The 26,758-nt window shown below is 42.5% G+C and overlaps 2 protein-coding genes across 2 annotated transcripts in view; one reads left to right on the top strand and one right to left on the bottom strand.

Moving 5' to 3' along the window:
- Syx16 (syntaxin 16) overlaps positions 1–26,758 on the bottom strand; it is a 40,825-nt gene that overhangs the window by 1,808 nt on the left and 12,259 nt on the right. The window lies entirely within an intron of this gene.
- Inx6 (Innexin 6) lies at positions 20,781–23,062 on the top strand. The gene is made up of 2 exons (XM_002057911.4): positions 20,781–21,696; positions 22,236–23,062. The coding sequence occupies exons 1-2, from the start codon at positions 21,013–21,015 to the stop codon at positions 22,899–22,901; spliced, it is 1,350 nt and encodes a 449-aa protein (XP_002057947.1). The 5' UTR covers positions 20,781–21,012; the 3' UTR covers positions 22,902–23,062.

Raw genomic sequence — 26,758 nt, 5'->3', positions numbered from 1 at the left:
TACAACTCGTAAAGACTATTTACGATTCTAATAAAAACCGTTGGACGTTCCTTTTACTTTGAGCCGTCAGCCCACAGGTCCACAGAGAAACAGGGGCAGAGCGAGAGCGAGTCCCAAAGTTTTCCTCTTTCTTTTTTTTTTTGCTCAGCGTCGTGACAATAACGAGCGGGTTGTGTGTGTGTGTGTGGAAAATTGTTGAATTTGCTGCTAATTAAATTGCCCCGAAAATTTGCATTCGCTTTTAATAAACTGCAGATGGACTATTGAGTGGAACGTGGGCACGGTCTAAAGCCTTAGAGCCATGCCCAAAGCCTCATTAGGCGCTGATATTCGTATCCCTGACATGGCACAAAAACTGTTATTGGCCCACAACCACAATCTGTCAGATACTCATATTTACGAGGCGCTGCTATTGCGCCTACTATTAAATTGTAGCTGACCCGCCAGAAACCACCAGCCACAATGCTTGTTGACCCATCGACGTTTGTTGGGCTCTACCCCGTGGCCATAAAACTGCTTGAGCAGGGTATCATAAAAGTGTGCCACATCGAATCACACATGCCACATATATGTATTCGTAAGAAAAATGGTTTGTTCTGACTGACTGATTGACTGACTGATGATGATCAGCGCAGACCCCAACCCGCTGGAACTTACAATAAATGCATTTTTCGAACATTTCGAAAGTTTTGGCAAAGTTTCAAGAATAAAGTAGGAAGTATGAAGAATAAAGAATGAAGAACGAACTATGAAATATGAAGTGTAATCTATGATGTATAATGTAGGAAGTATGAAGTATGAAGTATGAGATTGAAGTATGAAGTATGAAGTATGAGATTGAAGTATGAAGTATGAGGTATGAGATTCAAGTATAAAGTATGAGATTGAAGTATGAAGTATGAGATTGAAGTATAAAGTATGAAGTATGAAGTACGAAGTACGAAGTATGAAGTATGAAGTATGAAGTATGAAGTATGAAGTATGAAGTATGAAGTATGAAGTATGAAGTATGAAGTATGAAGTATGAAGTATGAAGTATGAAGTATGAAGTATGAAGTATGAAGTATGAAGTATGAAGTATGAAGTATGAAGTATGAAGTATGAAGTATGAAGTATGAAGTATGAAGTATGAAGTATGAAGTATGAAGTATGAAGTATGAAGTATGAAGTATGAAGTATGAAGTATGAAGTATGAAGTATGAAGTATGAAGTATGAAGTATGAAGTATGAAGTATGAAGTATGAAGTATGAAGTATGAAGTATGAAGTATGAAGTATGAAGTATGAAGTATGAAGTATAAAGCACGAAAGATGGTCGTTAGCCTCCCCATTTGCATTCTTCTTTAAGAACAACAGGGTATCTGCCGGTTGTGTAGTCTCGACTAGGGCACATTTACTTGTTGCTTTTGTTGTTGTCGCATTTGGTTTGCTGTTCTGATTTTGATGTTCGCCTCTTTTCTGTGTGCGTTGGCAATTTTTTGTTCGCGTCCCGCTGCTTTTGTTGCCCAGATTGCCAACTGGCTTCGTCTCACCTGGACAATGGGCGGGCGCGCCGTGGGCGAGATATTGTTACTGGACACTGGATGCGACTGCAGTTTTTAAATCAATACAACAAATTTCGCTGCTGGTGGTCGCCGCGCTGCCGTTTAAAATGTTCCGAGTAATTAACACGCGCCGTGTGTAACCCCAAATGGCCGCAGCTTCAACTCGCAGCTCTGGCAAGGGGCACATGGAGGGGGCTCCGAATGGGTTTGGTTGGGCTGCGTGTGGGTCTGGCACATGGCAGTGTAAATGTGCAGCGTAAGCGTGGGATATAGCCGGGTCAAAGACCAACCTAAATCAAGTAAGAGTGGTACTTTTTGAAAGTGATCGACTGGTAGATGCCCTGCTCACAGCTAAGAGTTGTGCTTTTTCCTAAACTTGGCCAATAAATTGATACACAAACGAAGCAATAATAGTGCTAAATCAAGCACTTCTCTCACGTTTTCGTATCTTCCCCACAGCATTCTCATATAACTATATAAATTATATAAAACCTCTTGGAACTCAAAAACTATCAATGCTAGAATTTGAAAATGCAGATTCACATCCCAAGCAAACTCTTTAATTCAGGAAAATAAAGCCATTAGATAGCGAAGTTATGGGCCTTATGAAAAGGTATATTTCTGGAATGTCTAGATATCATAGATATAAGCTATATAATATTATAAGCCTGTAGGAACTCTGAGATGCCAAGAGCTAGAGTTAGCAATTATGGTATGCAGCATCTCCTATATTTTTCAGAAGCCCCAGTTAGCGTATGTCCCTTCTTGACCATATTTATTAGTTACAGGGTATAAAAAGTTACACGTTGCCGCTGCTTTAAATGTGCGTGTGCGTGTGTGTGTGCGTGTGCGTGTGTGTGCGCGAGTAACTTTTATTTATTGATTTAATACTTTTTCAATTTACTGCAAATAGCCAAAGAAGCTGCCACGCGGTTGTATGTTATGTCTCAGCCATAACTAGCAACTGCGCCAGCAACTGGCTGGACTGGGCTGGGTTGGGGTGTGAGGGTGGGCACATGTTGTTGCAGTGGGTAGCATTAAGGAAATGCTGTACGGCCATTTGGCATTGGCAATCCCAATCCTCAATCCGCCTCAATTCCCCTCAATACCCCACCAGACCAATCCCAATGCCAATGCCGCATTCCCATCGACACAAATGCAGCGCGGCATTAACGACATGTCCCCAGCGCCTGGTACACCCTCGCATAACCCGCACACCCGCACACCCGCACACATCACATCAATCCGTCCCCTCCCACCCCTCGCCACACACTCGTTGCACGCTCGTAATCGCTGTTGGCCATGGTGGCAGCTTTTAATTCACAATTTAATTTCACAGTTAGTTGCTCAATAAAAACTTTTCACAGCGACTGCAGCAGCCCAGGCACCAGCTGAATATCTGCCAGAGCAGGGAGGGGCGATGGGCGAGAGGCGCGGGGGTTTGGCTGGGGTGGCATATGATGCCTGATCCCATGGCAAAAGTTGAATGGATCGCTGCAGTTAAGACTCTTTGGCTGGGGCAAACTCTAATTGAAATGTCTCATAATTGTCACGAATCAAAAATGTGGCAGGTAGCAAGCGCGAGTGCCATAAACGTGGCTTATATTTAATTCGTTTTTATCGGTTTGCGGCGCTCTGCGAAAAGATATCAGTTAATTAAACAAAATGCAAGTGCAACACACAGACAAGTGACCGCACACCAAATATCGTGACACACACAAGAGACCGTTTGCCACATATCCTAACTCTAGCCATGATAGTTCCCGAGCTCAAAGTTCCAAATATCCTAACTCTAGCCATGATAGAACCCAAGCTCTCAAAGAGACTGCTTATCAGTTACTTAAGATACCTGATACATATAAATATCCTAGATCTAGCATTGCTAGTTCACGAAGTCAAAGTTCCAAATATCCTAACTCTAGCCTTGATAGTTCCCGAGCTCCTAAGGAGACTGCATATCATTTACTTAAGATATCAGACACACTATATACTATACAGATATACTATAGATATCCTATATTATGTAATTCAAGAGAAAGCCCCATATCAAATTTGCTAAATCTAGCTCCCAAGAGCTGCCAGTTCGTATAGGCTAGGCAAATATAATATCAAATAACTGGCATATTTTATATAGCTAAGTAACATATCGGATTTATAACTGCATACCAAGTTTTCAGACTCTAGCTGTCAGGGTAACTCGGTTCTATTATAATTATGATCTCTTTGCCAAATATTAAGTACATTCCCTTAATGGGCATACATCTTAGATCCCTTTTCGAACTAGATCTATATAAAGTCGGACAAGCAACGGACAAGCTTTGATCTTAAATTGAAAGGTCTCATAATTGCCAGAGAGAAGAAATATTCACAGGGGCATGTTAGAAAGATGTAATATGTGACGTGACCGAGACAATTCGTGCAATTGGCGGATGCCTGGGTGTCCTAGGGGGGCGTGGCAGTGGGCGGCTTACGACTTGCAAGTGCGAATAAAAAAAAACAACGAGCGCGTGAAAAAAAACAACAACAACAACAGCTGCTGCCACTTTACTCTGTAGGTAGCTGTGCTGGGGGCGTGGCTGCAAGGGGGAAGGCATGGGGAAGGGTAGGGCAGAGGGTGCACGAGGGCGGGAGGGGGGCGAAGAGGTGCTGCGTTGCAAAGAGGCAAATGGTAAACATTCAATGAAGCGAAATTGATTTGATTCAATTTAAAGTTGCTTCCGAGCAAAAACTGATTTTCATTTCATTTTCATGGCCGCCTCGCGGTCGCGATTGTTTACAATGATTGGCGCATTGTTCAATTGCATTTCCTTCGCTGGTCAGCTGCCAATCCCCCCTCCTCCTCCCTTCTCCCACTCAGCCATCCCCGCTCCACTCATACACAAGTAGGCAGCTTTTGTTAGATGCATTTGCATCTTGTAGATACACGAATTGAAGTGTAGGCCATTGATTATGTCATTTTGTGCGTGTGCGTGTACGTGTGTGTGTGTGTGTGTGTGTGTGTGTGTTTGTTGTGCGTGCCTAGCAAATGCATATGATGATCTAATTATTCTATTGCCTGGCATTAAACCCAGCCAGCACCCAGTCTCCGTCCAAAATGCAAACAACAAACTGAAATTCTCTCGTTAAAAATCACGTATACGTAATATTTGTATGCATATTTACACAGCGAAAAAAGGGGGGCAGTTTTTAAATAAAACTGACATGCGGCGGCTAGAACTCTTTATTCGCCGCGAATCGAATCGAAAGTGAAACCAACGTGTTTTTTGCCCGCAAATTAATTTTGTAATTATTTTAGGTGCCCACATATTTCTGCGAGTGTAGTTCATAGTGAATTATCCAACCGCACCAAGCTTAGCATTTGTTAAATTCTAATTTTATATTCGTTTTGACACATTTAACATGCAGACTGCATTTAATTTATTTCTTGGCACATTTTTAAAATTTATTTTTAATTTTATTTTCATTTTATTTTAATTTATTTAATTTTTTTGAATTCTGCCCTCAAGTGCTTGCGCGAAATTCAATGCTTGGCATTAAAATGAAACAAAAAATAAAATGTATAATAAAAAAAAAAAAAAAATTCAACTTCTGCTTAACAAAAATAATAGCAGAGTGCATTTTTTATCAATCAGCGAAGGGCTTTAAATTCGTGCGCGTGTGTCACAGGAAGCAGCTCTTGACCCTTCGAGTGCCGAGTATCAGAATATACAATGTACTTTTTTTATTTTTAATGATTCATATTTAACAAACGCGCATCCGTTTCCAGCTGAGAGATAATCAGAGCGCAGGCTCTCTATACGTATATAGCGGAGGGGCGGAGAGGCAAAGGCGACGACGAGAGATGGGGGTGGGGTTGGGGTGTATTAAAGTTCAACCCAATCAAGTCGGGCGTTTTCTGTAAAACTTTTTTTTCTTTGCACTTGCTACGATTTTCCGCTTGTTGAAATGCAACTATTATAATCGAAAGCAAAATCTAAAAGAAAATCGACAAGCGGAAATCCAGGTAAAAGCGACTCGTCTAAATGTGCGCCCAGATGGACTCAACTGCACCTGAAAATCTTGGATACTGTACTTTTTTTTATGCCATACAGACTTTGCTTTCACTTCATGTATTATAGAGTATTATCATATTGATATGTTTCGATAAATCGACTCAACTGCAAACAGGAATCTTAGATACTATCAAAAGTTTTACTTTAATGCCATGCACACATGATTTTCTCTTAATTTAAAATATAGTACAAGTACCCTGGCTTAAAATCGATATTTATCGGTTTCTTATATTAGATTCTGTGAGATAAATATATACGAGACGCGCCCAACTCAAGTTAACAGAGTTAAAGACGCCGCGTCGTAAAGCATTTCCACACAGTCATGTAATTGTGGTCCAGCGAATTATTTATTGGACATATGTAGTAGATCGATATGATGGGGGACAAGCACAACCTGGTACACGCTGGCCCTCAACAATTTCGTGTGCTCGTAATAACCATTCAGATAATAATCGGCGGACTCGCGGCCATTTGGTTCATTGTATCGGATGACAGGCACTTATTGTTGGCCCACAGACACGCCCACACGCCCACCCGCATCCAATGAATGGGCGTTGGTTAAATGTGCACTGTTGTTGTCATTGATGCTGACGATATGACAACATGAATGGAAACAACGTCAACCCCGAAGTCAACTGCAATGGCATGCACATTGGCTTTGAACTTGTCGCTGTGTAGTCGGATAGTGTTATTTGGAGGACAATTGTATTGAGCAGTGTAAAAGGTGGTCTGCCCTATTGATGGACCGTCCAGCCGATTGACTGTTTGATCTGTCAAACACAGCCCACACCACAAGAGTTGGACGCACTACAAATTTTTATTATTGGCGAATACGATATGCTAGAGTGGAAAATGAGTGGAAGCTCTTAACTCATTTCATCCGCTCGTAGATGCTTCTTAGCAAATGCATCCCCCAAAAGAGAACTCATGATTGATTGATTGACTGGCCAATTGACTGTTTGATGTATTAAGCACAGCGCAAGCCACAAGAGCTGGGCACATTATACATTTTTTTTGCTTTTGGAGAATACGAAACGATCGAGTGGTAACGAGTGGAAACGAGTGGAAACTCTTATGTTATTTCAGCAGCTCGTAAATCTATCGCAGCATAAGCATTTCGCAAAAGTGGATTCATGATTTGTGAACACAAATTGTGGCACTCGAGCTAGTCTCTCTGCCTTGCCATTGTTCAGAAGATACCTGAGCTGACCCGACCATAAAATAGCACACAAAAAAAAAAAGAAAAACACATCAATAAACGCTTTTGCGTTCGCTTTTGAGCTCATTTTATGCAAATAACGAGTGGCGCTTAGTTAATCACAGTTAGCTGAACAAGAAAACAATGCAAATGAACAATGAACAATGAACAATGAACAATGAACAATGACAACGTTAAGTGTGTTGACAGCAGCTCAGTTGACGGACAAACCCTTCGAACCCTGCCCGAAAGGTGTAAACATTTTTCGTACTGATTTTCAATTTTTATTTTTTTTTTTCGTTTTTGTGCGTGTTGCGAGGTATTAAAATCAAATTAGAAATATTTATGCAGTAATTTAGCGTGAAGTGAGCTCTTATAGGGAGTGCACGACTAGAATATACCCTGCAGCCAACGCCGAGCTATCGTAACAAGCATTTCAGCTGTTTTTTCTGCATACATACAAAATTATAATATTTATATATAATATCAAAAAAATGTCTTAGAAAACTTCGCTTTCAGCGCTTGAATATGTCATCGAATGTGTTTAAATACAGAAGAGCGCAGAGCTATAAGAAAAGGTTTTTTTTTGTAGGAATCGAGTGAGATGTCCGAAAAGTAAGCTATTTAAGAATCTACGTACCAAATTTCAACTCTATAGCTATTAAAGTTCTCAAGCTATGCCTATTCAAACACGCCCCAAGATCGATATTTATCGATATAATGAAAATTGGCTGAGTTATCGAGAGAAAGTCGGTTGTTAATGCCAACCAGAAATATATCTACATATGCGTCTATACAATTGGGAGTCGGAGAGGTTTGCCACTGGCCCCATCCTGCTTTTCGCTCAGCCTCAATGGAGCTGCATAGATGCATTTGGGTAAACAGCTATTGGTGCAACAATCGATGCTAATGGCAATTACTGTTTATCTTTTCAGAGTTATTCAATTGAAACTTGTGTAATTCAAAATGCATCCTGTGCGGCATTATGCACAGCTATCAAATCTCTGATTAATTATCAAGGATATTTCGACATCGACTTCGGCATGGCGATTGCTGCAATTGTTTTCTTCTTGTTGTTGTTGCTGCTGCTGTCTGGCTAACAATGCCAGCTCTAAACACCTGAAATGCCAGTGTGATGTGTGTGTGTGTGTGTGAGCGCTGTGTGTGTGTGTACTGTGTGTGTTTTGGCTTTGTTTGTGTGGCTAGCTCGTATTTTAGTTCACCATTATCCGCTGTTCTATGCAGATGCAGACAATTTGTGCTACCTCCAATTGTGGGTAGTAGATGGGCACTACAGGGGTTGCCAGAGAGCAACGGGGCGGGGCGGTTAGCGGGCTGCTGCATGGAGCGTTAACATAAATCAAAGCTCCAAACTCAAAGCGAGCGACAGGCGCACACAAAGCAGCGCTCCCAAAATGCACTGCAGAGCAGTGACTAGGGGGACGCGGGGGTCTGAATTACCAGTAAAGAGGAGTGAAGAGAGGGGGGGGGGCGGGGTCGGAAGTGCCGCCTGACACACATCCAGCTTCATTTGGGCACGTGCACTTGAAAAGCCGTGCAACGCATTTGACATATTGCCGACTTGAGAGCAGCTGCCCTGCATGAAGGGTAGCAACAAAAGCGGGTGTGCAGCGGCTGCAGCAGGTTGGTGAGTGGGGAGGGTATGGTATTATGGCAGGGCGAGCAGCTTAACCAGGGGGGAAGGGCGTGGGTGGGTTAGTGCTGTTGCCCAGAAGCTGCGCCGTTTTTGTGCGAAATTAGACAGCGCATACAACCTCCAGCGTCGATTCGCTTCGCCTTCTTCTATTTCTCTGCTTCTTTTTTTTTTTTTTTTTTGCACATATAGAGCGAGCGGGGTGCAGGACGGAGGCGGAAGCGGGAGGTGTGTGCTATGTGTGTGCAGCTGAGAGGCGTCATTGCCAGTCATATCCTGCGGGGATAAGCGCACTTTATGCAAAACGCACAAGTTTTATTCTATTTTGATTTCTTTCTATGACTTTTTCTTTTTTTGCCTACTTTTGCCGTGCTGCATGGGATGGGGGCTGAAAGGGTGTTGCGTGGAGGGAGTGGATTAGAAGGCGGGGCGGGGCGGTTGGAGAAAAGTGTAAACAGCTACAGCTGCGTGTCCTTGTTATGTCGCTGACAATGCCTGCGAGTTGATGGCTTTCAGCGCAGATTTGTTGGCAGTCAGCAACAGAAAGAGAGAAGAGAGAGAGGAAGAGAAAGAGAGAGAGAGAAAGAGGGGCGTGGCTGGCAGTAAAAAGCACAAAGGCAGCGTTGGGAATTGATTGAAAAGCAAAGAAAGGCAAGAGCCCAACTAAAGAATTAAGACATGTCGCATATAAACAGGATATTGGCTCATAGCCAAAGTATCCCGCCCACCGCACCTTTCAGCCACACCCCCCTTTGAAGGCAACGCGTGGGCCGATCAGCCATTTGATTATGCTAATAAAATAACAAACGCATCGACTTAAAAACTATGCCAAGGCTCATTCACACACCAGCCCATCCCCGCCCCCACCCCCAACCCCCACTCATCTGCCACAGCCCACGAAAATTCGGGGAATAAAGAAAACAGAATTGCGCTGCTAAAAAAAAAAAAGGTTACCCATACGCAGCTGAGATTTGACTAAGCTACAAGGCGCCAGCCACACTTAAGCTGCGACAAAAGGTTCGCTTCCTTTCCTCTGCGAGGCGCGTAATCCCTGTTGATATATAGAGAAAAGTCCCCAGAAAAAAGATAAATACGTTAATTCATAAGGGTTTGTGATTATCTGTTATCTATATATAGAAAACTATTTATCTGTTTATCTGTTTTCTATATATAGAAAACTTTTGAACCTGACTTACACATTGACTGATTGATAGAATGACTGACTTATTAACTCAGTAGACTGACTGACCGATTGACTCGCTGACTATTCGCTGATGTACTGACCGACTATCGGACTGACTGATTGGCTTTTTGACTGACTGACTAAGTTATTGACTGACAGATTAAATAACTGAATGATTGACTGACTGATTAAATAACGGACTGACTGACTGATTGACTGAATAACGACTGAATGTCTGAATTACTGACTGGCTGATTGAGTGATGGATTAACCGATAGATTGACTGACTGACTAACCGACTAGCTAAGTGATTGATTGACACACTGACTAACTGACTGATTGGCTAATGTACTAAATGACTGATAAGCTGGCTAACAGTAGCTGACTGACTGACAAGCTGACCGACTAACGAACTAATCAACAAACTAACTAATTGATTAACTGACTGAGAGACTGACTGCTGATTTAATTGCGAGTTGTCTTAAACGCATTCTTGATAGAAAGGCGGGTTTAATGCTATATATTTCGGGACTTGTGCTAACTTTCAAAGCTCTACTTTACTAACAAATGAATACGTGCTTCAATGTGAACTCATTTCAAATATACTTATATATATTTATATATTGTATGACGTTTCTTACGGACTGTGGATGGGTGGCTAAGAAAAAAGAACTTGGCCCGGGCAAAGCTCGTTTATAGCAAGCAGTTTCTATATAAATAGATTATATTTAACTAGTTAACTAATAATAGTAAATACCAATAAAATATCATTATTTGCATAGTATTTGCTAATAATGCGAGGGAGAGTGAGGAGAACTCTACAAAGGGGTAAGTGTGTGTGTGTGTGTGTGTATGTGTGTGTGTGTAGGGGGGAAATTGCTTGGGGAACTGCAGCGACACCTTCCCAGCGACCAAGCACACGCACATAAAACGCCACTAAAGATGTGGGCCAGGGGCCAGTTGTGCCTGCCACTGGGGGGAGGGGTTTGGAATGGCAAGGCGTGTCGTGTCGTGCCATGTTGTCAGCCGCCCGTGGGGCATATTCAATGCAATGGCCAGCAAACACTTATGCGCTGCAGGGCTTACTCAGCTATCGCCGGTCCGGCATACACCAATAGACCCAAGGCACCCAACCCACTCCCCCTCGCCGCGCCCCCCTTCTAGCCATGCGTCCTGTAAAAACCTACACTTTCTCTCAAGCATGCATTGGGCTTTATTTTTTTCACAATACCCTTTACCAGAGGGCATTTGCATATAGTCGTGGCATATGTAACGCATAGCTTAAAACATTTGCGAGCCTATTAAGTATATGTGTACTTGATCGGAGGCAACAGGCTAATCGATATACTTAGATCTATCCGAACTATCTTGGAATAGTTCCGACTTGGTCGTGGACAGGCACGCACGGATCGGACTAGTATATCATTTTCGTTGGAATAATCGCGCCGGGGTATAATTCTTGTCTGAGCAACCGTTTTGCTTGTCAAGCTAACTCTGCGAATATCTGTGAGCCGTAAGGGTATTTAATCTTCGGTTTGCCACTCCTTCTCGTTTTTTGTTTTTTTCTGCTCTTTGCCGGCGCTTTTGCATATTTATTGTATAGTTTTGTAGTTTTATCAAGTTAGCTAGTTAAAAGTCAAGATGCTGGCTACCTACACAGTCAGACCGACCGCCCGCCTGCCCGCCAGACCAGTCGGTGGGCGTGGCACGTGCTGAGGTGCCTTGTCGGCGACTGCCAACGCCAACAAGCACCACATCTTCATCTGCATCTGGCTCCGTGGAGCTGTGGAGTCGTGGTGTGGCTTTTATTAGCTACGTGCGACGTCGGGTCAGTCGGTCGGGGGACGGGAAACGGGACGGGGAGGCGTGGCGTAGTTGTAGAGCAGAACTTGCAAGCGTTGGCGATAAGATGAGCGTGCTAAAGTTTTATTGCCGCATATTTAAGCTATTAAAAAATTCATGCATAAAATGACACACACACACACACAGAGAGTAAAGCGTAGCAAGAAAATTAAAAACGCAGCCGGTGCACGCGCCTGAAGTTAAAACGAAGCTCGCATACTCTACACCATCTGCATCTGCGAAGCGAAGTTGTTTGCAACATACACATATCGCCGACCTATCGGCATGGCGATATTGTCATCCGTTTAGAGAATCAAGCAGAATAGCGAGAACAGAAACTATCGATTAATCTGTCGATAGTTCTTCCATAATTCTATCAGTCGTCCTTCGATCAATTGATTGTTACTAACTATGGATCTTGCTATGGTAAGTATTTTTCAATCACTCGATTATTATAACAGTAGTTGCTATCGATTATTTTAACAATTGTCCATTCATTAGGTGATCGTTAGTATATATCAATGATACAAATGTAACTAACTATCGATCATTTTATGAAAAGTATTTTTTAAACATTCGATAGTTACTATATATATATCGATTATTTTAATGATAGTTCATTTCGATTGGTTAGCTGGTCGTAAATATGTATCGATGACACAAATACCTATCGCTCAAAAAATGTTATATAATTCAATCATTTTTATCGATTATCGATTATATTAACGATAGTTTATATAGACGATAGTTATTATTGAAATGCTGATCGTAGTTATTAACCGATGACACTATTGCTAATCTATCGTTTTTTTGTTATTGGAAGTATTTTTCAATCAATCGATTGTTTCTGTTATTCGATTACATTAACGAATATTTATTGATAAGCTACAATTTTTACAAACTATCTGCTACTTTATGCATGAAAGTTATCGATAATTCGATTCATACCAGTTAACGATTACCTTATATATATTATTTGCCGATGATACCGTATCTATCGACTATCTAACCTATAGTTCCAATCGATTATCTACTAATTAGTATCTATCAAGGGCATTATTGATATCATTGCTTTATTATTTTAAGGATTATCAATCATTTAACTGACGACGTCACTATTCAAGCAATTCACATCCATAATAAAGTATATCATTTATCTAAAATGAGAAAAAAACTACAGAGAATAAGCATTGTCCGAAATGGACCCAATCAATTGTAGAACGCTACGCTCAGGAATCCAAGACTCCTGAGTTTTAGGATAGTATTTGCCACTAACATAACCGATAGACCGTACAATAGATATTACGGGCTACTGGTGTGCATCACAATAATGATATACCCTAACCGGGGTGCAAGAGCTAGCGTTCGGTTGCACTTAAAATTGTTACCGAAAAAGTAACGCAAACAAATTTGAACCAAATTAAAACCGTAGGCAAAACGGTTTATGTTAAATACCGCATCGTTATCTAGCACTGCACCTCGCCCTTGCTCTGGCACTGCATGGGGCTGCCTGGCCGCTGCTGTTCAACGAGTTGGCAGCACCGCGGGCGCCTAAAATGCCGTTACAAATGTGCTGAGCAGAGAAGGGGAGGTGAAATTGAGCTTGTGGGTAACTGTTGCTAACTGCAACTGGCGGTCCACAATAATAACTATAATAATCAACATGGCGGCTACACACACACGAACACACACACACACACACACACACACACACACACACACAGAGAGAGAGAAAGAGAGAGCACATTACGCGCTGTGTTTATTTTTTTTCTTCTTGATTCGCTTTATTTTCTTAATTTTATACACACGTTTTGTTTTCATTTTCTTTGGCGCAGTACAGTTTGTATTTATTGCACGTGTCTACCGTCCCGACCTCTTCCTCTTCGTCGTCTTTTCTGTGTATTCCAGCTTTTTAGTATTCATTAAATTGCATAATTATACAATAATGCAATGCAATGGCTTCGGCTTTATTCCTGACGCCAACCATCCCCCACCCGCCCCTCTCAATCTCTTTCAGCAACTTGGGGGGCGGCTGCCACGCCCACTTTGCATATGCATATGCATGAGAACGTATTATATACTAAGCATACGCACGCATGTGGATCCATTTGTGCACATCTAAAGCCATTGAATTGATGCCCTTGCACATTTTACAACACTGCGTGATGGCAATTACTTTGTGAACTAGTTCAAATGGCAAACTGGATAAGAGCTGAGAAGTGCCAAAGGCTTTTAGAGCTTTAATGCCACTTGAATTTCACAGCTAAATGCTGGCATTTCAGCTGTTTTCCCACAGCCTAAAACGAGCTCAAAAATGGCTACACAACTGTTGAGCGCCGGTTCAAAAGGACATGCACTTCAGCTGAGCGTAAGTATGCTTAAAGGCTGATCAAGTTTTTCCTTTTCCTTTATATTCTCAAGAAGAAGAGTCAGATGTGATATATATGTCAGATATTTCACAGATATAAGGCATAATTAGCTCAAATGTGCTAGCATATTCGAGCTTGAAGGAAGTTGCCAACTAGTTATTTTTTATTTTGGCCAAAAGCTGGTTCAATCAGAGCATCAAAAGTGGCAACAATTGCGTCCATTTGGCAGACTCTTAAATGCTCAGCTTTAAAAGTCTTCTTAAACGCATTTCATACATGAATTTACTTAAAAGTCAAAGAACTATTTTGCTTTAAAGCGCTTTCAAACTAGTTTGATAGGTTTCAAAATCGCTTTGTGTTTGGTTTAGCGTAGCTTTGGACTTTAATTTTTTGAAATTTATCTCTAAATAATCCTTGAAGTTGTTACACAATCTAAATTTAATTGAATTACTGATCAAACACATGTCTAAAACCGGTTTAAAACTGGCTTAAACCCGGTTTAAAGCAGCTGCAAAAGTAGATTTTACCTAATTAACGTTTTGTTATGCCATTGATCGTTTAAAAAACAATCAATATAACACTTATTTAATTATGTTAAAGTAAAGCGAAGCCTGTGGCACACACACACACACACACACACACACACATATGCATGTGAGTGTGCCGAAAATCCAGCTGCGCACATTTTATCTATTTAGCTGAAACATTTTTTGCCTATTTTATTTCATTTTATTTTATTTCACCCGAAGCAACGCAACCCTCTCGCCCCCTCCCCACAATATCGTGGTATGTGGGCACGAGCAGGGGGAGGCTCAGTGAAGGGGGGGGGGGGGGCATAGTTGGTTGTTGTGGATTATTAGGCAGGATTATGAATACATGGGCCGTTCAGTTGGCCGCATTGTTTTTATGTTTAAGCAACTTGCCAATTTGCAGCTGTAGGTGTGTGGCGGGGGTCGCAAGGGGTGTGTGGGGTATGCGGGAGGCGGGGAGGGGTGGGGGTGGGGGTGTTGTGGCAGTTCGGATCGTTTGACCCAAAATAGAGCGGCAACATAAACAAATCCCTTAAACGTTTAAATGCCTGCAACCGAAGCAGGCAGCAGCTGGCAATGACACGCCTCCCCGCCCCCGGCAAAACGTGCAACACACACACTCACACACACAGAAAGAGAGAGAGGCAGACACATAACTTGGTGGCAACCCGATTGCCATTGGACACCGGACATTGGACGCACTTGGAGCATGTGTGCGCGTCATTTCAAGCTCGAAAATAGTTTTGGCCAAAGCTGCACACACACACACACACACGTGGACAGCCTTAGGAGCAGGACCTAGGGCCAGGGTCTGGACCAACAGGCGGCCAGGCGTCGCCCTCATGTGCATCGTAAAAAATAAGCAGCAGCAAATTGTATTTTTATGAGCTGAAACTGTTTTGGGGCCACATTTCAATGCCGATAAAAACTGAAATAGCAACAGAAACAGAACCAGAACCAGACACAGGCAAACCCAAACCCGAACTAGGAGCTGAAACTGAAACTGAAACCGAAACGGAACCAAAATCAGCAAAAGGAACCAGCTATACAAATAGAAGCAAAAAAAAAATTGAAGAGCGAGTATTGAATACGCTTTTTTTTCAAGAAAATATACGAATTAGTCGTTATATGTGCACACTAGTGTTGTAAAATGTTCCAATTTAGAGTTGCAATGCGCCACATTTGGTGCTGTGCAACGAACATAATTAATATTTGAATTTTCCCAATACTAAACATGAACTGAAGAAAAAGTTTTCTTGATCTGTTGATCGAATTTACTCGTTCTGGGTGACGTGAATTTACTTACGCAAAGTCTGGCGGAAACTCAGGAAGGAATTCAACAATTTTCGTATATTAATCTCTCTGTCTCTAGCCCCTTCTTCTACTCTTTCTCTCTCTCTTTCTCCCTCTCTGTCTATCTTTCTCTCGTCTCTTTAAATCGTTACATATTTATTAACAAACCGCCTATACCCTTGCGACTAGGGTATAATAGGTACACGGAATGTGCTGGATAATAGGAATGGGAATGAGAATGGAAATGGCAATAGCAATGGGTAGGGCGGAAGGGGAAACGAACGGAATAAGGACAAGGCTAGTGTTAACCGGCAACCGGCAACAACAATAAAAACTGAAACAAAAACTTACAACAAATTACAAATAACGAGCCAAAGACCATATGAGTGTCTTACCATCTGTCTGTCCGTCCGTCCGTCTATACGGGCAGAGGGGGAGGGGGCTCTGCGAGGGGCGATTCGGTTGGCCAGAAACTAATAGAAAAGCGTGTAGGAAAATTGCATTGGCCAGCAATGGGGAGACGTGCCATGGTCATGCCGGCTAAATATTCATTAGAGCTAATTAAACATGATCTGCCCCAGGCGACTGGCCATGCAGACGTAGCCGGAGTCGGTGTCGGAGCCGGAGTGGAAGCCGGACAACTAACTAACTGGCCAACTTAACAACTGGCCAAGTGTATCAGCCCATGCAACTGGTCAATTTGGTTAGTTTTGGGCAGCGTGGAATGTGAATCGAACCAGCATCAAAGGATGAATGGCTTCAAGCATAGTTGCAGCAGGCAAACGGACTGAAGTAGATAGGGAATTAGGTCTTATGCGAAGGCAAGCGAACGGGAAGAATGGCAATAAAAGGTTTCCGTTTAGATGACGTGAATTCACTTACGCAAAGTCTGGCGGAAAGTGGAACTTATTTCTCTACCTGGCCTTTCTTTTCAACTCTTTTTCTGCCTCATTTTGTCTTTTTTCAGGAAAGTAAAACTAGGAATAGCATGTAGCAAATGTATTTTTTGCAAATTTATCTCTCTATCTCTGTTTCATTTTTTCTCAATCTCTATACCTCGCTCAGGCTTTCTCTCTTCCTCTGTTTCTCCTTTTCTTACACTCTCTATCAGAACACAAAACTGTCATCGGTTCAGTTCACGCACCTGTTTTCACACATGCACGTCTCCAGATTTCGGTGGGGACCTCCCTATACATTTTCCACTTTAAGTCAATCAGATTTTAATAAGGGCGCAGCTATTTCCGACGATGTTTGTGACGCTTACAATTCTCACTTGTTGTTGACTATTTATTATTCCACAAGTTCGACTTCAGCTTCAACATTCGGTTCATAGCAAAAAAAAAAGTGTCTGCTATATTTAATGTGGTTGGACTCAAAACTATGCAACGATTGTCTTTCATATTGCGCGCCTCTATATAGAAAAATTGGCTTTATAATAATTCACAAAATACTCCCCTCCAAATAACAATGCATCAGTGGAAAATGAGTGAAAACAACAAATACTGGCCAATTGGCAATGAAGTGCCATTTTTGACAATCACTTTATCAAAGCCCAAATAAAAATAACAAATTAAAATGAAGATACAATTTTAATTCCCTGTCAAAAGGTCAAAAAGTTTTAAACTGAGAAGAGAAAAAATATAGATAAACAAATTATAAAAATATATTTTTGAATTTTTTGAAAAAATGCTTATTGCATTTATTACAAGAAAAAATACTGATAGAAAAAAATTAAGCAGGCAAAGCCGCGTAATATCAGCTAGTATGATATATATGCACATAATAAATGCTTTAATACGCATATTAATTAAAAGCTTAAGGAGACCGCATGTTTATAGTTTTGCTGAGCCGGTGTGTGTGTGTGTGTGTTGGTGTGTGTGCTGGTGTGTGTGCTGGTGTGTGTGCTGGTGTGTGTGTGAGTGTGTGTGTCTAGTAAATAAATACAATTAGCTGGAACGGCCGCTGTGTAGGCTGGCAAAATGAGATGACACTAAATCAAAGTTATTCAACGCACGTCGTTAAGTCATTAATCGAACAATGCACAGCAGCTAGATGCCTGCCACATACGCACACACACGCACACACACACACCAGCACACACGCGTGCTGATGCTGTAACATATGCTGATATCGTCGCCTCGTCGCCATCACGTTGACGACCATGTTGGCACATAATAATAACAACGACTGCCGCACACACATGCCCCAAGCACCCTGCCCCCAACCACACCCCTACCCTCACTGAACTCACTCTCGAGGCGCCACACCCTCTCGCCCAGCCACTTTGAATGCTAATAACAATGCTGCTGCTGCTGCTGCTGCTGCTGTGGCTATGGCTGTTGCAGCCGCGAGGCAGACGCAACACTCAACTGGAATTGAAGACTCGAAACATATTAAAGGCCACTTTTTCTGCCCCTCTCCCTCTCTCTCTCACTCTCTCTCTATCTCTCTCTGTCCCTCTCCTACTGGCGGTCGCCTTGCGGTGGCATTTTCTCAGCCGCAATCGCTTGCCAAGTGCAATTGACAAGTGCCCGGCGCAGAGGCTCAGAGATAACCGCAGCTGTGGCAACACACCATGTTGTCGCACCTGCCCGGCCACGCCCCGCAGCCTAAGCCACCCCACCGCTCTACCGCCCCCAACCCAGCCTCCACCCCCTCCTGTCACCGGCAATACCCAATTCAATTGTTGTTAATTTTTTGCAGCTGTTCCGCGTTTGTATTTATCAACAAAACAAAAAAAAATTAAACAAAGATATAATAAAATACAAATATGAGTGTTACGCAAAGCATTGCTCGACTAGTCTATACCCTATAGAAAAATCTAAAAAAAAAAAAAAAAAACTTTAAATAAATTTAAATGGAGAAAAAGAGCAGCAAGAGAAGCAAATAGAGGAAGTACTCGGAAAGTGTATATAAATTGACAAATGCAAAGACTTCAACAGTCCACAAAAAAAAAATGATTTTTTGGGTTTGTCTAAGAATTTGGGGATGGAAAATGAAGCTTCGTAAAATTAAATTTTTAACCGGCGAGCTTTAGGCTCATTAACAAGTATCTATGTTAAAAAGTTCCACGATACGAGGTGAAAAATAAGTGAAATTCGAAATGCATGAATTTGAAAAGAAATACTTGACCCAAGCCAAATAAATTAAATAAATATAAAATGCTGATATAAAATTTGAACAATTAACTGAAACAACATCAATTAATGAAAATGAAGCTCAAGCTATAAAGAAAGCTAGAAGATTGAATTCAAAATGCCCGCTGCACAGTTGTACAGGGTATATAGAGAAATGTCTGACCGCAAGCGGAGTTACAGTGCGTGGTAATAGGATTATGTCTGGGGTACTGAAAGTGGACTCCATCAAAGCCAAAAACAACCGCAACCACGCATAATTGTTCAATTTATTTATTTAAACGCGAATTGCACAGCGCCCATCAGCACCTGATGTGGGCATGGCCAGAGAGATGGTCAACAAACGTTTTTCGGTTATTGTGGTCAATGGGAAATCGCTTTAAATAATGTATTGCAATTAAATAAATATTTAAAATGCTGTCAACACACAGAGGGTCATGTGTGCCGGGCGCCACCTGGCGGCGAGTGGCGCATTGAAAATGCTTTCAACCTACCCTGTATCCATTTAAGTTGAGTAAAAAGGGCATTTGGTTTTGTGCAGAAAATATTGAAAGTGCACAAATAGACATTCAACACGGATATATTCTAGCCCCACCTAATTTTAGGGACTTTAAGGTCTAAAGACTTGCAAATTTGGATCCAAGGTCCTCCAGGTCCAAAAAGTTACTGAAGAACGTATTTACCTTATCATGAGGTTAGGCGAAAAAGAGTCTGTTTGAGCGTTGAGCGTTTGTATTGGCAACTTACAGGTATCTCCTCGTCGGGTATACCCCACTATAGTAGTGCCTGCCAAATTAGTTGACCCCATGTTGTATAATTCATGGCAATCAATGGACAACGCAAAAGAAATCAATGCGCCACGAGAAATTATAATTATAATTTGTATTTGTAATTGCAGATGGAGGGGGGGTTGATGGGGTGGCTGTTGATGCTGCCAGTTGTGGATGGAGGGGGTGGGGAAGGTGGCTATACTAACTGGCATTGGAGCTACTCGAACTAATTAGTCTCCTGAGCGTGTTCGCTGATTCCCGATGCCTGATTATAGTAAATCTCTGGTCACGCACCAGCGAAAGAATTCATAAATTTAATTTGCCCGTCAAGTGCGCCAAGCCGGATAGCTTCTCTAGCGGGTGGTCGAAATGAAGGTTAATGTGGGGCATTGGGCGTCGGGGCGGGTTTGGAGGCGACACGTCGCTGGTGCTGCAAACGAATTCCCACAATAAACATTGGCACGGCAGCCGCGTGCCCAATGATAATGTTGAATGTTGCGCTCATAATTATGTTGTTGAATGCTCACCATGTTAAGGATGATGCCGATGCTGCTGATGATGCTGATAATAATAATGATGATGATGATGATGATGATGATGATGATGGGCATGTGGATGTGGAGTATGACTGGTAATGACACTGAATGACGACACAGCATTGGGAATTCCTCTGGCACCCAGGCGAACGTATTTTGTATATGCAGTCATGTAGCATCGATTAATCATTTTATTATTATTATTATATTATTGTTGGCGCCATTCGTTGTCGTTCCCAGCGCTCGTGATCATCGTGCACACGTTGTGATATACAGGGGGCGTGGCATTTATTAATATGCGTGTCGAATAGCAAAAGTCATGGCAATTTCTCTTCAGACTCGATCGCAGCAACGGTAAACAATAAACACTCAAAGGCAAGCGGCTTTTTGTAGGTCAAACCGTTGGCACTACGATACTATCGATACTATCGTTTAAAGAAGAACACATTTTCATGTGTTTAAGCAACAATAGCTGTTATTATATTCATCATGTATCAATACTAAATCTGTCATTAATAATATGTTATTCGTATAATATACATAACATAATATTAATAATATATATATATATATATTTCAGCTATCGATACTATCGGCTGAGTTGATACAATATCGTTAATAACATCACCAGTGGGGCGGCTTACTAGCCAACACTGGCTGGCACATGTTTAGTGTGGCCGTGCGTTAAAGCGAGACAACAATAATGCCAAACTGAGCAGCCCGTCAGCGAGCGTTCAAACACGTTTCTCTCACTCACTCGCTCTCCCTCTCTCTGTGTCGGTTTGTTTCTTGTGCGGCCGAATTCTCTTTACTGACACGCTCGTGAGATATAATATTCAAGCAATTCGAACCGAACGGGGTCGCACTGGTGAGCGCGAGAGGGCTGCCTTATATCAGAAAAGTGCATTATGTACGCCGCCGTTAAGCCGCTCTCCAAATATCTGCGCCTCAAGACGGTGCGCATCTACGATCCGATATTTACGCTGCACTCCAAGTGCACGATTGTCATCCTGTTGACCTGCACATTTTTACTATCGGCCAAACAATATTTCGGCGAGCCGATACTCTGCCTCAGCTCAACGAAGCATACGGAATATGTGCAGTCATATTGCTGGACCATGGGCACCTATATACTGCCACTGGAGAACGATACCATCGATGCCAGCAAACCGGTGCCGGAGCTGGCCCTGCTCGAGCATCAGCAGCAGCGACTAGCGCTCAATAGGAGCGGCATGCGCGCCCTCTTGGCCAATAATGAGCACTATGCTCGCATCATATCGATAGCGGAGGGCGTGGGACCCGAGACGCGGGGCGTTACGAAACGCATGTATTTGCGTTATTATCAGTGGGTTTTTATGATATTGCTCTTTCAGTCGCTGCTCTTCTACTTTCCCTCGTACCTGTGGAAGGTGTGGGAGGGGCAGCGTATGGAGCAACTTTGCTGCGAAATCGGAGACGCTCTCATTCTCGAGGACACATATCGAATGCGGCTGCGTATGCTCACGAAATACTTTCGGGCACGCTTCTCGGCCATCCATTGCTGTTATGCCATCAAGTATGCCTTCTGCGAGCTGCTCAATCTGATCATAAGCGTGAGTATCCAATTGGGTTTTTGTAATTTATCGATTTTACAATCGATAGAATTGCGTTTGTTCAGACACGTTATGAGTTTGTACATGTAATTAATTTATCGATTACTCGATACACACCTAACACCTATCGATAACTTTATAGATGCTATCGATTTCTCTAGATTTGTTCGTTACTGGAAACTATCGATAATTATCGATTGTCTGTTAAATCTTTAAGCTTGAATCGAAATTGAATGGGATTATATATTTGAAAGCTAGATTCCTAACGATTGTCCACAATGTTTACAAAAAACTTATCGACAACTATTTACAAGAGCTTCAGTTAAGTTGCTGCGTTGTTGAGCTGTTGCTTCGACCTTGTGCTTGGTAACAAGTGTAATCGACTTTCTGAAACATTGTTATCTGTCATTAATAATTGTTATCGATAACTAAATATCGATTATTAGTATTATTGTCCAGTTCAAGGTTAATCGATAAACCAATAAATCTATGTGCCCTAACCTATCGATAACTCGATTCATATTGTTTCTACTTTGCAGGTGCTCAACTTTTGGCTCATGGATATCATCTTTAACGGTTTCTGGCACAAGTATATACATGCTCTGGCCGCGATACCCGTATACGACTGGAACCTGTGGAATCTGATGACATCGCGCGTCTTTCCCAAGGTGGCCAAGTGCGAGATGTTCATCTATGGACCGAGCGGTTCACCAAATGTGCTGGACATACTCTGCGTGCTGCCGCTCAACATACTCAACGAGAAGCTCTTTGCCGTGCTCTATGTGTGGTTCCTCTTCATTGCCATGTTGGCAGCCATCAATATTCTGTATCGTCTGTTGCTTGTCTGCTGTCCGGAGCTGCGTCTGCAGCTATTGCGCACCCATTTGCGCGGCATGCCCAAGGCCCATGTGCGTCAGGTGTTGGCCAACGCCGGCTACGGCGATTGGTTTGTCCTCATGAGCGTCAGCATCAATGTGAATCCGTCGCTCTTTCGCGATCTGCTTGAGCAGCTGTACGCGGAGCACGCGATGGCCGCCGCCCTCGTCGCCGCGAACTCAAAGACAGCGGATATACAGGCTGGCCAGGATCCTGACGATGATCAGGACAATGGCAGCACCACCTCAGAGGGCTCACTCACGACCGCACCCACAGCGCCCGCCCTTAACCTGCCGGTGGACACCTACTATACGGAGAGCCATGTCTAAAGAGGTTCCCAGGCAACCGCCATTCGGTATCAGAATCGGGATCCAGGATCTGTTCGTGCTGCAGTTGTAATTTGATAGTTTTGTTATCGTTCGGTTTGTTTGCGCAAAGTGCAAGACAAACACGAAATGCATCGAAAGGCAAATAAATGCGATAATCAAAATGGCAAACGGGCTAAAACTTCCATCGCGGCGTATGTGGGCAGTACCCTATACCCTATTTAGGCAGCTGTATGCGGGTATATACACATTTGATGTGTATACATTTGGGTAGAAGGAGAATCTCAAAATGTACTACACACACCTTTCAAGCATATTTAACAAACGTCGACAACAACTTTCTTGGCCTGCAGGACACGCTGTTTGACTTGTCAGCAATGCTGTCTTTGGGCTTTCGCCCTAAAACCTTAGCGTGATCTTCAAATTTATCGATTGTATGAATGGCGTTACCGTTAATATTAACAGCACTTTCGATAGATAGTATCGATAGTATCAATATTCAAAATATTCATTTCAAAAGTATTAATCGGCATCGGCCCTCTAAGTCTCATGGTCTCCAAAACTATCGATACAAAATTAATGAAAATATCGATAGTATTGCCAACCCTGTATATAACATCAATAGTATCAACGACACTCGATTACATTGATTACAATCCCTTTATAATTTATGACTCCGTGGATAACATAGATAGTATGATAGCTTTTATCGCTTATAGACAATAATGAGAGTATTTATAAATATATCGATAGCAGCACTGAATTCAGCGATAGACATCATTGATAGTCCCAATAAATATCGATACAAATTACAAATCAAATGTATTGCCGATAGTTTAAATAATACTTGTAAAGAAAACATCGACAGTATTGTCGTAGATAACATAGATAGTATGATAGATCCTAAAAATGATATGGAAGATAGTAGTTAAAAAGTAAAAATATCGATAGCAGTGTCTGACTATCGAAACTTCACAAGCGATAATTCGATAACAAGTAATTCAATGGCAAATGGGTTCCATTATTGATGGAACGCTAATTATTGGAGCTAGAGGGTAACACAGAGTACAGCATTTGCGTCTTGTTAGTTTAGTGGGGCGAGGTGTGATCAGGGCTGTAAGAAGGTGGTTCGGTTGGGCGGGGCGGGGGGTGTTAGCAAGCCGACAGGCATAACAAAAACTTGGCCAAAGTTGGCAAAGTTACACAAGTCGAGCAAGCGCGCGCAAGAAATGACGACGACGACGAAAGGGAAGACGAAGACGATGATTGCAAAACTCAGCTCTAGCTCAGGCAGGCGACAGCTGGCAGTTGCCATTTGCAAGTTGACAGTCGGATGAGGCGGCAGCCAACAGGTAAAACTAACAACAACATGGGCCAGAGCTGAGCTAACCGGATGCGGATGCAAAAGCGGAGCTGCTGCTGCTGCCGGCGATGACGACAACGCAAATGGCGGCAATTACAGGCAGCTACAACTGCAACAGAAACAACAAGAACAAGAACAAGAACGGGGATAAGTAAACATCACTTTAAAGGCGGAAGACAACGCCTGCCCAGAATGCTGAAAAGCGCAAAATCAACAAAGTTAATTTTAATTAAAAACCGCAGAAAACCAAAAAAAAACATAAAAAAAACAGCAACAACAACAACAACAAGAACAACAACAAAATGCTAAATAAAAGGGGCGTCAACTGGGTGGGGGGCAGGGGGGGGGGGGGTCATGTTCGAGTGAGAGAGATAGGCGGAGGGCAGTCAGCTGTGGGCGTGCCAGTGTCTTGCATATGCATGTGCAAGGCGGAGACACAAACGAACGGCAAACAGCAAAAGACACGAAGCGACAGACACAAAACTGAACTGTGCCGCCCGCAGGCGAATAAACCAACCGACCGCCCGCCCACTCAGCCGCCCACTTGGCCCGCACTCAGTTAAACCACCAATGATAACTGTAACAAAGACACATGTAAACAATTTGGTTTTGGTTCACACCGAACGCCCCACGCTCCATGCCTCACGCGCCTGCTTTGTTTTAATTATACAAAGCAAAAACTTTGCCAACTTTCAAATTGAAAGTGAGCAAACGGTTAAAAGGCTTTCAGCACACGGCCATCAGCTCAACGATAGAAAGAGAAGTAGAGAGGGAGAGAGAGAGCGAAGGCAATGCACAAGTGCAGAGTTGCATTTGATGTTGGTCTTTCCTGGGCTATGCACTCTGAATGAAAATGTTTTAGAAGGGCTTATGAGCTGCATTGGCTAGAGAAAGGAGGCGAAGAGAGAGAGAAAGGACGAGGAGAGAGGCAGAGGGGGCAAGTATATATATACATATTCATATACCAACTAATTGGCGGTTAACTCAAATCCAAGCCAAAGGACTAAAAGGCCTAAGAGAAAGAGGGAATGAGAGAAAACAGAAAAAATAAGGAAGAGAGAGCTGATAGAAGACAATGAAAGGGGGAGATAGTAAAAGATAGAAGGCAAAATAGGGACAACAGAGTGAATACAAATAGAGAGAGAGAGAGAAAAAAAAGAGAAAGGGAGAGAGATCATATAAAAAATAAGACAGAGAACACAGAAAGGAAAGGAGAGAGGAGATGAGAGAAAAAGAAGACACACAGAATGGGAGAAACAAAAGGATGAGAAGAGAAAGAAAAAGATGACAATAAGAAAATAATAGGGAAGAAAAATAGAAAAAACGAAGGGGGAGAGAAGACAGACAAAAAAAGAGGGAGAAAAGACAAAATGGAAAAGGATTGAAGAGAGATGGACAGTGAGTGAAAGAGAGAGACAGAAGAAAGTGAAGGAAAGACAGAAACCACAAGAAATAGAGAGATGATAGGGAGAGGCAGAGATAGCTGCCAGCTAAGTTCCTATTTAGCACGTACGCGAGACGCGAAGGAAGACAGCGAAAGGGAGAAAGAACAAGAGAGAGATAGAGATAGAGAATGAGCAAGATTTCAAGGGTAAAAAAAAACCAAACCAACAAAGTGAAGAAGTGAGAGCGAAAAAGAGAAAGAAAAAGAGCTGAAAGCAAGAGGGAAAGAGATAACTGAAGGAAGAAGAGAAAACTAAATATAAAATTGGCACAGACTGGGTTTGAACCAGCTTCCCAGCTCTAATAGCTTAAATTGGCTTGCAATCCCGCTCGTAAAAGCCCCGGGACATAAAAGTGCAAAATGAGAAGCGCATAGAAAGGCATATGAAAGCAGAATGCGAAGCAAATGATTTACAAATGAACTTTAAATTGAAGAGTGAAACACAAAATTCTAAGCAAATAATGCTACGGCCTACCCAAAATGCCAGGTATTCGAGCAAGGAGGGGCCATCAAGCACTAAGGCTTACACACACACGCACACACACACAGACACACGCACATGCAGCCCTTGGGGAGCGTCTCTGTGTGCTTAGCCAAGCATCGATTCCAACCAACTATCTATCAAATGGGGGACTCACTTGCATGTGAGCCCAGAGCCCAGTCGGGAAGTCAGGCAAGGCTTTGAGTCTCACGACGACAGGGCTTGCGATACCTGTGCCCATTTTCAAACCCCCCCCCCCCCCCTACCATCTTCCCCAGCGTCCTCCTACCACAACTTTCAGCTGCCTTTACGTAGAATTTTGTGTGTTATTTTTGCAAGCGATGCGAACAAAGCAAATGACAAATAAATTAACAAGTTAATTGAGTTTCGTGCCAGACACGAATCCTTCAGAGAGTGCACAGGGACATTTGGGAGTTCAAGGCGCCGCTCGCCTCTCGTTTATTAACAATAAACAATTAATGCTAAATCAATAACCCAAAAAAAAAAAACATATTGGAGGCGTGGCATTGTGTAATCTATATGCTAATCAGTTAGCCTTAGCTAACGCCCGG

This window comes from Drosophila virilis, chromosome X (genome assembly GCF_030788295.1).
Source record: "Drosophila virilis strain 15010-1051.87 chromosome X, Dvir_AGI_RSII-ME, whole genome shotgun sequence".
Lineage (NCBI taxonomy): Eukaryota > Metazoa > Arthropoda > Insecta > Diptera > Drosophilidae > Drosophila > Drosophila virilis.
The sequence above is the reverse complement of the archived record's forward strand: the minus strand, read 5'-3'. Positions and strand labels throughout refer to the sequence as shown.

Coding starts and splice junctions, on each gene's coding strand:
- Inx6 (XM_002057911.4), top strand. CDS start 21,013: ATGTACGCCGCCGTTAAGCCGCTCTCCAAATATCTGCGCCTCAAGACG. Junction 21,697..22,235: donor TGCTCAATCTGATCATAAGC/GTGAGTATCCAA, acceptor TCTACTTTGCAG/GTGCTCAACTTTTGGCTCAT.